Here is a 13,710-nt window from a genome sequence, read left to right on the forward strand (position 1 = left end):
GTGATCCGGTAAGAATGTTCATACGGGAAGTTTTGTTTTTGGAAATATTAGGTGTAATTTTTAAAAAAAAAAAAATCACCTCTAGTTAATTCTTTCAAATAAATATTGTATTTTGAATTCCATTTAATTAAAAAATTTAACATTACTTAAATGGATTGAAGTAAAAAAAAATAAAAAAAAATTGTACAAATGTTGAAGTAGTCCGGTATAAAGGATATGCTTCAACTTTGCAATCAAATAAACAAAATCCAATAAAAAAACTGGACTCTAGTTAATTAGTTAGTTAGAATCCTAGCTAGTGAATATAAGTTTGATCTTTTAAGTATGAATATTCATACTCGATCTTTCTGTTTTTTTTTTTTAGTTCGAAAAATTAGAAAAAATTTACATTTGTTTATTTCTGAATCTTTCTTATATATTCAGCTAGTTTCAACTTTATCTTTTAAATTTCCATTTAGAATTGTTTAAAGTGAATCCTAGTTAATTCAAGTTTTATCTTTATTAAACTGAAGTTTTATTTTATCTTTTACTAATTATTTTGATCCATTAGTTAGTTAGTTAGTACTATATATCATAGTTTACACGTAAAAGTAACAATATTGGTGATATGCATTGCAATATTAATGGGATAAGTTATATAGTTTATATAGGTTAAAACACTCTCTAATATCCTGGATCTTCTGAAATTCAGTTAATCCTATACATATATATAAACTTAAACCGCGCTATTCACATCACATAACAAAACTGAAATAGTCTCTCATCAGTTTTAAGGGTTTAGTAAAACAAGTAACATCATGCCTTCATCGTCCGATACTAATAAAAGGTTGAAGAAAGGAACATTATGGTCAAAAGAAGAGGATGAAATATTAAAAGCATATGTTGAAAAACATGGAACCGGAAATTGGAAAGAGGTATCAAAGAACACGGGACTTGCACACTGTGGAAACAGTTGCCGTTTTAGATGGTATAATACTCTACGACCTGATTTAAGAAAGGGTCCATTTAGCAAAGAAGAAGAAGAAAAATTCTTTGAGTTATTTTCTAAGTTTGGTGAGTTCAAATGGTCTAAGATGGCTCTCGAGGTATATTTTTGTTCATGCTTTACTTCTTCCTTTTCTTTTTCTTTTATTTGAAACTGCAACCATATTCATTAGATCACATGTTGTGCAATTTAATTAAATACTATTATTTAATATTTACCACTTGTGTCATTAATTTTAATTTGTATTCATTCTTTTTGTGACAGATGCCTGGAAGAACCGATAATGACATCAAGAACTTTTGGAACGCAAGAAAAAGAAAACATCAAAGACATTGCTTGTCACCCTTCCCTGACAACAACATGGAACTGGTTGATGGTTTGAATAGTAGTAATGGAAAAAGAATAAGGAATTCACAAGAAAACAAATTTAAGATACCAGAAGTAATTAAATTTGGTAATCAAATTCTGCATACAAACTTATTTGATGATTCAAATATGTTCTTCAATAATGTGGGAAGTACTTCTACATGCAATCATACTACTTCTACATTGATTGATAGGTGAGTTGATTATGCAATGCCATTCTCTTTTATATTTGTTACGCCGATATTAATAATAATTTTCCGTAAAAATTTATATGTTAAATTTACAATTACGTACTTTCATCGATTTCAGGGATGGCGTTGGAACTTCTACTATATCCATTCCAAATATGGGCTATCCTCAGAATCCACAACCTATGGAGACTCAATATCAGTTGTCACAATCAATTTCTCCATATAAAAGTGGTTCATTGGAGTCTATGTTATATACACAAGAGAATTGGGAAAGCTTGGATACTATTCGCATGCACTTTGAGACAAATTTGGTTGATGAGAAAGGGAAGAAGCAAATTTCTTCGGAGAGCGATGTTGAAGTAAACCATGACGACATAATGAATCCGGAACTTTGGGATGACATGTTCAGCACATTAGTGAATGACGATGACAATAACTTGCATGACAAGCTTCCATACGATGTTAGTGATGCCTTAGACACTTGCATGGCAATGCAGTCAGATCTGCCTCCACTCCCACTACCTATGGAGACTCAACATCAGATGTCAGAGATAAATAACTGGAAGAAGGCAATTGCTTTGGAGGAAGGTGTTGATGAAAACCAGATCATTTTCTTTGAGGATTACTTATACGGTTATTTGGTTTGACTATGAGTTATCTTGACACAATGATGCCATTAGACACCTGCATGGCATTCATTCTACCACAAAATGTATCACGAATGTTTTGTCTAAACAACCTTATTTGATATATCAATTTAATGTATTCTACTGTCAGCATATGTTTCAGAGCTTCTATAAGAGTATATTTTTTCTTGAGTATATATATTGCTCCTCTTATACATTTGTTTCAGCTGGTTTTAGTTAACTACATTCTAAAGTCATTTCAAAGCTTCTGTTTTAAGAATGTTACCCCCACATATATATATATATATGAATGTGTACATAATTGAGTTAAACATATGTTATAATTTTCAAGTTTTATTTAACTAGGATGATGAATATAATCAAATACTGATAACTAAATGCAACCATTCAAACTCAACTTCATCAACAACTACTGAATTGAATCATATGGTATTTACATAATGTCTGGTGTTTAATTCATGTGTGTTATTTATTAAATTCAATGGAAAGCAATTTTGGTAGCATCAGCTAAGGAGAGAGTTATACACATCCAAAATAAGTGTCTAATTAAGGTATTATAGTTGTGTTCACTTGCTTTGGAGGTACTTAATTTACTTTTAAAAAAATTAAATAGGTCTCTTAAAAAAAGCGGCTTCAACCAAATAACGAATTGTTCGGAGAATCGGAGGGTAAACATAAAAATACTTCAAATGATTAAGACATTTGTTGAAGAATAAAATTTGGTGAAATTCATTTCCCTCTAGCCTCTCACGCTATTTCTGTTATCCAATTTTACCTCATTCGGATTCTAGAACTCAAAATAAAAAAATATGATGTGGGTTCTACACTCCCAACAATGCAAATATTGGAATATCAGTAGTCAATGGTGAGGAATGGATGTAGCTTGTTACTCTTACTCATTCATGTAAGCATATGCTTTTATCATTCCTAAAGAGCAGAAGAAATACGAGTTTCTATGACGACATGGTAGCTATGTCTATTTTTTCTTTGGTGGTGTCCGGGATTCGAACCCCGGACCTTGCATATATTATGCATTGTCCTTACCAACTGAGCTAAGCTCACGGGGACGTAGCTATGTCATTTACTGTATGGCATGAGTGTTCGAGAAATACCTCTTTGAGTGAAGAACTGGTATTCAAATTGGGGGAAACAAAGAAAGAATAGCTCTTGCAAACTTGACTTTCTGTTTTTGCATTTTGGGCTCGCAAAGGGAGCTTTGGACCACCTCTGTAGTGATGTTGCGAGAACGGATGCCATCTAAATGCTTTTGAATTGCATATCAAAGCTACCCACTGCATCTCTTCAAATTTCAGAGTTTTACAACTTGTTCCATGTGTTCCAACTGAAGCTTTTAGCTGCACCAGTTCCCCTTGCTTCCCATTTTTCACTAAAACAATCTTGGCTAGGTCTTAACTGGTTTGCTTTTGTAGCTATTTTTCACAGAAAAATGATTCCTAAAGGACAGTTGTTACTATTGCAGTCTGTAGACATTTTCAAGTTTGATTGTGAGAATGCTACAGGTAGCCTTAATTCCATCTGTATCTTATTTGCAATCGCAGTTTGTGTCAACAGAGGAAGTGTTGTTGTCACTAAGAGGATGCTCAAATGGCGAGACTTACCTCTTAAGCATGGCACTAATAGATTCTTGGATTTGGCCCTGGCTACGAAATTGGGGTACAATTTTGAGTCTGCTAGTGTTGTAGTTCTTGACAGATTTTGGAGGAGAGTACTTCCACAATAGTTTTGATGTCCTCATTTCTCTCCTTCAAGACCCTTGTTGGGTTAAGTTTGAGATAGCAAGAATTGTTGTGTCTTTTTACAATCCTGCAACTTTTTGGATACTAGTGGATCCTCTTTTAAATGACTATGTTCAAACTGAATCTATGTATAGTCAAAATTTAGCCAAGAGATTAAATGCTTTAAATCTAGATTTGGTTGCTATAGTCAATTTTTGGAAGATGATAAGTATTCTAGTACAAAAAAATGATCTTCAACTGACCTCTGAAGCTTGTTTTGTAGTAGATTTCATACAAGACATCTCTTATGAACTACTTATTCCGGCCTTTTTGAACATAATGGGGTGGCAAAATTTCGAAGCACTAGTTATGGGGGTTGCTACTATTTTTCATGAACAAGAATCTTATCATTATCATCCTGGGTTTTTATGGAAGATCAATAAATTTGTTCACTTTTTTGTCAATTGGGATGTGTGTGTAAATGCAACTCTTCCTACTGATATACCACTTGATATTGAAGATGATTGTTTCGCATCTGCTACTTCCCAAGGAACTCGTATAGTCCATCAAAGAAGAAAATATGTGGCTGTTTTTCATAGGAAAGTGATTCAAAAGGGAAATGTTCAAGCCGTTAAGGTTTTGATTAAATGGAAGACTTTACCTCTTACACATGGACAAGGATGTTTGAAGGGGAGGGTATTGCTATAGGAATAAAGCGTTAGATAATTAATTTATTTTAAATAACATTTACCGTATGTTATTTTACTCTTTTAACCTCGAGGATTGTATTTAAACATGACATTGTGCCTCATTTGAAATCAATCAATATTTCAACAATTATCTTATTCTCTCTAAAACCTTAAAACTCCCATTCAACTATTTTAACATGATTTCTCTTTTGTACCGAATGCTATTCTAAATGATTAGAATTCCTATACCCGAAAATTGGATTTTACCGGTTCATCCCTAGAATCCATTTTACCGTCTCAGCATAGTATTTGTGAATTTTATATTTATGATTAGTTGTTCATAGGTTTCATACGATTTCTCCATGATTGATTAGAATCGTTCAACAAATTTTTTACACTGATGTTTGTCTAGAAAGGGATTCCTTTAAAAAAAAAATGCATTTTTCTTATTTTCTTAATGCATATAACATTACACTCTAACGCATCGCCCTACTTCGACGTCCAACCCACGCGAAGCAATGACGCCGTTCTTATCACAAGTTTGTTGCTAGCTTTTTTGTTTGGTAGATGAATAAGATAGATTTTGTAGTGGATTTGGTGGATCAAATTGTCACCGTAGTTTATATTAATGATAAATGTCAGTAACGTTCACTTTTAAACACCCACTCTTCCATTAAATGAAATCAATGTTGGTCTCATCAATTTGTGTGGGTATATTTCTAAAATGTAGTCCTACAATGAAGATATAAACCAATAAAAAAGTGAGTATTATAGAAAGTTTTCAAAAGAAATTGTTACCAACACTACTCTTATATTTTGTTTGGTATATGAAGAAAACAACGGAAAAAAAACTAGACTAACCCTAGTCTTATATTGATCAATACTCCTATGTCAATGCAAAAAAAAGAAAAAAAAAATCAATACTTGTATGTACATAATTTTAAAATTAAATGATAAATCTTGTTATTTTTTTAATCTGATTTTGTGTATTGAAATAAGCCTCGCAGACGGATTTGAAATGTGTGTTGTTAAAAAAGCACACAGTTTAACACAGTTATTCGTAATAACGTTCCGATCTAAAACTGATGTTTGAGATCGTTTATAGTTGCTTTTGATAATAGGTAATCTGGAGTCTGGACTGTCTGATCTGAAATTAATGGTTGTGATCTCTAAGACTAATTGCTTTTTTTCAAGCACAAAATCCAAACCCCCACGTAGGCATCGTAAACAAAAACCATTTTCCGTGTGTCTTTGTTGGCTTAATACATCATTTGGTCCCTTAACTTATTTTATGTTTTCAATTTGGTCCCCTAACTATTAAACGTTCCAAATTGGTACTTTATCTTCTTTCCATCATTCAATTTGGTCTGATAGACTTCATTTATCCAACGATCTCCTTTTTTAGGATGTTAAAATGAATAAAATATGACCAAATTGAATGATGAAAAGAAGATGAAGGACCAATTTAGAACGTTTAATAGTTAGGATACCAAATTGAAAACAAAAAATAAGTTAAATGACCAAATGATGTATTAAGCCGTCTTTGTTTAACGAAAAGAAGAGGCTTTTTTTTTACTGTACCACTATTAAAATAAGGGTTAATGCTAGGGGCATTGGTTAAGGAACATTAAATTAACATGTCCCACTTATTTTACCTTAATTAAAAAGAAAAATAAGTCAACTAATTAAATTAAAAAAAAGTTGTATTCAATGCTCTTTAAAAAGGCACAGCCATTTAATCTTGCTTCTCAATTTCATAAAGTAAAATATCTCTACCACCAATTTTCTACCGGTACTATATTACAGCTCTTTTTTTATTATTCTACTCTTTCCTATATATTTTTTTCTGTTTGAATAGGGTGTGAATTTTCTCTTTCTCTTATATTGGTATGCATACGTGTGTGTATAGGCTTTCCATGAATAGGTTTTAAAGAAAAATATGATTAAAAAAATTTCACGGAAAAAAATTGGGCTTGTTAAAAATTCACCCGAAAACAAATTTTTGTTAAGAAATGAAGGAAGGATACCACATATATAATGAATCAACTACTGAAATTGAAATCACAAACAAAATAAAGGAAAGGAGACGAATGTGTTGTGTAATCGTGTAAAGGAAAAGAAATTTTACAAGTATTAAATACAACTGTTTTTAATTATTCTCATTAATTGACTTATTTTTAACTTTAATTGAGAGAATCCATTTATTTATTGCTCCTTAACCAGTGTTCCAGGGACACCGGTTAGCAACACCCTTAAAATAATTATCTTCCAAAATACCATCTTTTTTAATTATATACACTATTACCACTCTTTTGTTTGATTTGACCCTATTGCCACTAGAATTTGGACACTTGGCACATCACTAGCATCATTTATTCTTTCTTTTTTCAATCATGCGGCACACCTTTTATATTTATTTGCACTACTATTTTTATTTTTTTTGAACGAATGCACTGCTATTTTTATGTATTGTTATTATATTAATAAACTAGTATTAAATTCAAATTTAATTAAATAATGATATTAAAAAAATATAAAATAAATTATTAATTAAATAATTGAGTTTCAATTTAATTATACTATTAGTTATTTAATTAATGATATTAAAGAAAAATATAAATAAAAATGGAGACTTATAATTATATTTTTGATGACATTAATTTGACATTCCGATGCACCGTATATTAATAGATGAAATTGATACATAACAACGAGTCAATTTCTTTCAAAACATTAGCATTTTGGGGACATTTTTTCTTGTTGTGTCCCTCGTTCCTGCAAATACTACATCTCTTTGGGTGTCTAATACTCTCCCTTAGACCCATTTCAGTATGAATTCGAGCAGATTGTGGACGGCCTTTTGGATCCCTCTGCATGACTGGATTGTGGCACAATTCAACTCCGTCGTCATATTCCGGCTAGTAGGATTGAAGATGAATTGGTTGGAACTCCTCTTTGTAAGTGTTGAAAACATATTGTAATGTGTAACGGGGAGACACATACATCATGAAGTCATGGTGAATTTTTGAACAAGCAGCTATGACATGTGAACAAGGGTAATGTAATGCCTGAAAATCACCACAATCACACCATTGTTTGTCAAGGTCTACCATGAATGTTCTTGTTGGTCGGCCGCTTGGTGGACGAACCAGCTTCTGAACACTGAAAAGACTATGTCCCCGATTGTGAATGTATACTTGATGAGTATTTGATATCGCTCGTTGTTTGGCAAGATTATCCATGACTACATCTGACTAAACTTTACCAGATGCCATCATTGCTTGGGGCTTACTCCCTCTATTTACGAAGAGTTCAGTAGATCTGTAATAGGTTGCCTGGACAATTGGCGTGATTGGAAGATTGCGCACCCCTTTTAGTGCATTGTTGAAGCACTCATAAATGTTAGTTGTCATATGCCCCCAACGTCTCCCTTCATCATGTGCTTGTAGTCATTGTTTCTTTGGAATATCGTCGACCCACTTCACAGCATCATCAGACCAACCCCTGATTTGGTTCCTGTAGTGTGTGATGCTTGGTTGAGTATCCTGAAGGTAAAAAATTAATGTTGTTTAAGACTTAAAAAGGTAAATTATATATGCATTATTGTATACAAAAAAAAAAAATACTAACCCATATTTGTTATTTTTTTCTTCATCTCTGTGTTCTTGAAAGTCCTCAGAAAGTTTTGAGCTATGTGTCGAATGCAGAAGACATGGTGCCAATTACTGTCTAGACGCCTAACAGCACTTTTGATTGACTCTTGTCTATCTGAAATAAAACACAAGTCGGGTTGGGGTGTGACCCATAATCGCAAGCGTTGGAGGAAGAAAAGCCATGCATCAGATGTCTCACCCTCAACAATAGCGTATGCTATCGGAATGGTATTGTTACTCCCATCCTGAGTCATTGCAATTAGCAACGTCCCACGATACTTACCATATAACCACGTACCATCAACTGAAACAAGTAGCTTACAGTAAGCAAATCCTTCTATGCATGGTTTGAAACTCCAAAAGAGACGTTTGAAGGTAGCCTTCCCCGGAACAACATGGCCATCCTCAATAAACGGCATCATTTCGATATCAGTAATAGTTCCTGGGAGATAATGTCGAAGAGCAAGGAGCCAACTTGGAAGTTCTGTGTATGATTTCTCCCAGGTCTCGTATATCATCTCTATAGCCTTTTGTTTTGCAAGCCATGCTTTCCTATAAGTAGTAGTATATGTGTCCTTCGATTGTATGTGTGCAATTAACACTGGAACTGAGATTGTAGGATCCTCCTTTACCATTTGTAGAATGCTTTGACATATGAAAGCTAAGGATAGTTGTCTGTGATCTTGCGAAACCATTGTTGATGCACAACACAAGTATGTGGACCATGCAGTTTTGAGATCATCCAGACATGTGATTTCTTGCTAAGTATAACCCTACATCTCCACATACAGTTATCATTGGAACAACGGACAATCCATCTTTTGGTATCCGAGTGTTCAACCACAAAGTCTCGGGCCTGACTCATATGGTATTCCTTTATGCACCGCATTGCCGTTTCTTTCGTAGGGAATTGCATCCCCTCTTGTAAGTTGACAGGGCCTGGAACAACATAATATTGGTTTCGGGACATAGAGTGTACAAACTCATCTTCAATATATTCGGTATCGTTGGAGTTCACATTACGAAAGTGTATGGGAGGGTAAAAAAAAACACATATCTCTGTCCTCATCGTCGTTGATGGCATGTTGGGCAAGAATGTCATCTTCATTCTCACTAAAATCACCAACTTCTTCATTATGGACACCAGCAACAACACTGGCACGAACAACATCATTTGGGGTGTGTAGATGGAATGGTGAGTTGAGGTCAATGTTGTGGGTGGGTTCGGATGGCCGATGTGCTGATGAAGAGGGCATGAAGTGATGGCAGGTTTGCGTTTCGATAAAAGGATACGAACTTGGCATGGAGTGAGGGTATGAAGAGGGTGTTGGTTCAATATATGGTGGTTCTACGCGGGTTTCATCACAAGGGGCATCCACCAAACCTGCATAAACCGGCATTGTTGAAATACCAAGATGTTTAATTAGTTGAGCTTAATTGAAATATCATTAATTGAATAATTAATTGTTTAATTAAATTTGGAGCTTAATGATTTAGTTAATATTTAGTTTAATTAATTAATCATTTAATTAGAAAGGGATTCCATTAAAAAAATGCATTTTTGTTATTTTCTCAATGCATATAACATTACACTCTAACGCATCGCCTTACTTTGACGTCCAACCCACGCGAAGCAATGACGCCGTTCTTATCACAAGTTTGTTGCTAGCTTTTAAACACCCACTCTTCCATTAAATGAAATCAGTGTTGGTCTCATCAATTTGTGTGGGCATATTTGTAAAATGTAGTCCTACAATGATGATATAAACCAATAAAAAAGTGAGTATTATAGAAAGTTTTCAAAAGAAAATGTTACCAACACCACTCTTATATTTTGTTTGGTATATGAAGAAAACAACGGAAAAAAAAACTAGACTACGGCTTTAAGAACCCTAGTCTTATATTGATCAATCTAATTTAAAATTAAATGATAAATCTTGTTTTTTTTTTTTAATCTAATTTTGTGTATTGAAATAAGCCACGCGGACGGATTTGAATTGTGTGTTGTAAAAAAAGCACACAGTTTAACAAAGTTATTTGTAATAACGTTCCGATCTAAAACTGATGTTTGAGATCGTTTATAGTTGCTTTTGATAATAGGTAATCTGGACTGTCTGATCTGAAATTAATGGTTATGATCTCTAAGACTATTTGCTTTTTTTACAGCACACAATCCAAACCCCTACGCAGGCACCGTAAACAAAAGGCTTAAATGTGTCATTGGTCCCTGCACTTTCACCATTTTTTGGCTTTGATCCCTGCACTTTTTTTTGTTTGGCTTCAGTCACCGCAGTTTGTAAAAATTTTGTCATTAGTCCTTCTGTTAACTTCAAGTTAAAAAAAAAATGTTAAAACTAACGGTGTGCCACGTGGACCAGTTATTTCACGCCACGTGGCACACTGAAAGACAAAATTTTCATAATTAGAATTAATGAATTAAAATCATTGATTTTTAAGTAGTTTTTATATAGAAAGAAAAGAAATGAAACAAGGCTATGAGAAACAAATAAATGAAAGGGGGAGAAATATAGAAAGAAGGAACGAAATGAAACACATAAGCTTTGAGAAAAAGGGAAAAATGGGTTTCAATTTGAATTAGCTTAAAACAAAAGCAAAGGCTTCCAAAACGAGTAAATAGTCAATTTCTCCCCTTAAAATTGTAAGTTTCATCAATTACCCCCTTGAAATTAACAAAACTTCAATTACCCCCCTGAAATTTCACAACGTTAGTCAATTTACTCCCACCATCAAAATTTTCTGTTAGTGAACATGACGTTTTGCAAATATCCCCCTGAAGTTTTGCACTTATGTGCAAAATGACCTCCAAACTTAAAAATTTATATTATTTTTTTCTTAAAAACAAACAATTAATAGTTAAATATTAAAACTAACTATTAATTTTGGAATTTGGGAAAACTATATGCATATATACATCAAAATAGGCTCCAAAATGGGGGAAATTATGTATTTTTTAAAGTGACAATAATGGGATGATTTGTGGATTAATATTGGGGGTTGTGTAGTTTAAATGGTTTGAGCAAATTGTTGAAGGAGTTGGAGGAGTTAAAAGACTAAGATGGTGAAGAAGAAAATATAAATTTAAATCTGATTATTAATTTGTTTATAAACCTCTAAAAATAATAATTTGTCTATTAGAAATAACCATTATTGTCACTTTAAAAATACACATTTTTCCCTATTTTGATGTAAATATATATGTAGTTTTTCCAAACTCCAAAATTAATAGTTAGCTTTAATATTTAACTATTAATTGTTTGTTTTTAAGAAAAAAATAATATAAATTTTTAAGTTTGGGAGGCATTTTGCACATAAGTGCAAAACTTCAGGGGGGGTATTTGCAAAACGTCATGTTCACTAACAGAAAAATTTGACGGAGAGGGTAAATTGACTAACGTTGTGAAATTTCAGGGGTAATTGAAGTTTTGTTAATTTCAAGGGGGTAATTGATGAAACTTACCATTTCAGGGGGAAAATTGACTATTTACTCCTTCCAAAACAAATGCAGCTCATCATGAACATAAATTCAATGAAAACGTGAATGGAAACTAAAACAAGAATGCAAAAGCGAACTGATAAATGATGACGGAGGTCGAAATCGAAATTGAAACGTAAGGCAAGGCAACAAATCAGATTGGTTCAAGTTGAAACCGTACAAGCTATTTTCCCCCTTTTATCAGAGCTTATGTGTTCCTACATTTCGTTTCTTCTTTGTTTCTTTTCGATATCTTTTATTTTTTTAAATTTTTATTTCTAATTAAATAATAAGTAATATAAAATCTATTAAAAATCAATTGTTTTATTTTATTTATTCTAATTCTGAAGAAAAAAAAATCTTTTAGGGCCTGTTTGTTTCCAGAGAAAGTGGAAGGATGGAAGCTTATGGGATGGAAAGTTTCTTAGAATGTGGTCATTCCATCGTTTGGTTTCCAAAGATTGAGGAAGGAAAGATTGATTTGAGTGGGCCCATGCTCAAAAAGCTTTCCGCAGGGTTACGAGAAGAAAGTTAGAAACTTGCATCTTTTTAAGCAAAATGACATATATACCCCTGTTTTGTAGACATATTTGCAAGGGAGATAAATATTTCATTTTTAATGTTTGCGTTTCTTTTATTTGAAAGGTTTAATACATGCTTTGGTCCCTTAACTTATTTTTGGATTTCAATTTGGTCCCCTAACTTTAAATTGTCTCAATTTGATCCCCTAAGTATACTTCCGTTTACCCAAGTGGTCATTTCTGTTAGTATTTTTCAAAAAACGTTAACTTGAAATGAACTTATATCGATTCCATGATTATAAGTTCATTTCATTTAGGATTAGGAGTATATTTTTTACATATCTCTCTCGGACCCCATATCAACCTTTTTGGTTTAGCGTCTAATGAATCGAAATTATTTGTTGATTTATTGATATAATTTATATTTAACGGATCTATCTTTCGGATAATTCAAATTGAATCAATTGGATGTCCGAGTCGGGCCTATATGACATGACGATCAATAAAAATACTCTAAAACTCCATCTTTGTATATATATATATATATATATATATATATATATATATATATATATATATATATATATATATATCATAAATTTTAGCATCAATATATTTTTTTATTAATTATTTTAATTAGATTTTTTTTAAAGAATTATTTTAGTTAGATTATTTCTAACAAAAGAGTAAAGGAAGTAGAAACATTAGATTATTTGTGCGCGTGCGCAATATAGAAACATTATTATTTGTTTTTATTTTATAAATATATGCTACTTCCTCCGTCCCTCAATAAATGACCTAGTTGATTCTGACACACATACCAATGCATATGTTTTATCTTTGATATCTTCAATTCTCTACTAAAAAAAAATTATAAAAATTTAATATTTTAAAAATACTCATCGAGACGAATCCAACAACACCTTACATGATATTATTTATCTTTGTGAATTAGTATAAAAGTATGGTCAAAGTATGTCAAGTCAATAATGTATATTGTCAACTGGGTCATTTATTAAGGGATGGAGGGAGTACTTTATATAATATAATATCAATTTTTAATGTAAGGATATTTATGTCATCATTTTAATAAACATAGATCTATCTTTCCTTTGTCTTTCTTTCCACTTTCTTTCATACCAAACGGTTAATAATCATCTCACTTTCCATTCACTTTCTACTCTCTTTCATTCCTTCAACAATCTTTCCTCTTACTATCTTTCCTTTCACTTTCTTTGATCTTCCAAACAAACCCTTAGTGTGCCACATGGCGTGAAATAACTGGTCCACGTGGCACACAGTTAGTTTTAATTTTTTTTTAATTTAAAGTTAACAGAAGGACTAATGACAAATTTTTTACAAACTGCAAGGACTGAAACCAAACAAAAAAAATGCAGGGACCAAAGCCAAAAACTGATGAAAGTGCAGG

General features: G+C 32.5%; 1 protein-coding gene across 1 annotated transcript; it reads left to right on the top strand.

Moving 5' to 3' along the window:
* Positions 1–797: 797 nt before the first annotated feature.
* On the top strand, positions 798–2,189 carry LOC25484743 (transcription factor MYB87). The gene is made up of 3 exons (XM_013613693.2): positions 798–1,085; positions 1,250–1,545; positions 1,661–2,189. The coding sequence occupies exons 1-3, from the start codon at positions 798–800 to the stop codon at positions 2,187–2,189; spliced, it is 1,113 nt and encodes a 370-aa protein (XP_013469147.2).
* The last annotated feature ends 11,521 nt before the right edge of the window (positions 2,190–13,710 follow it).

The sequence above is a fragment of the Medicago truncatula genome, chromosome 1 (genome assembly GCF_003473485.1).
Source record: "Medicago truncatula cultivar Jemalong A17 chromosome 1, MtrunA17r5.0-ANR, whole genome shotgun sequence".
In the NCBI taxonomy this organism is placed as follows: Eukaryota; Viridiplantae; Streptophyta; class Magnoliopsida; order Fabales; family Fabaceae; genus Medicago; species Medicago truncatula.

Bases quoted from the DNA above. Each gene is read 5' to 3' on its own strand.
- LOC25484743 (XM_013613693.2), top strand. From the start codon at position 798: ATGCCTTCATCGTCCGATACTAATAAAAGGTTGAAGAAAGGAACATTA. The intron at 1,086-1,249 runs GTATATTTTTGT...TTTTTGTGACAG, and splicing joins GGTCTAAGATGGCTCTCGAG to ATGCCTGGAAGAACCGATAA. The intron at 1,546-1,660 runs GTGAGTTGATTA...CATCGATTTCAG, and splicing joins ACTTCTACATTGATTGATAG to GGATGGCGTTGGAACTTCTA.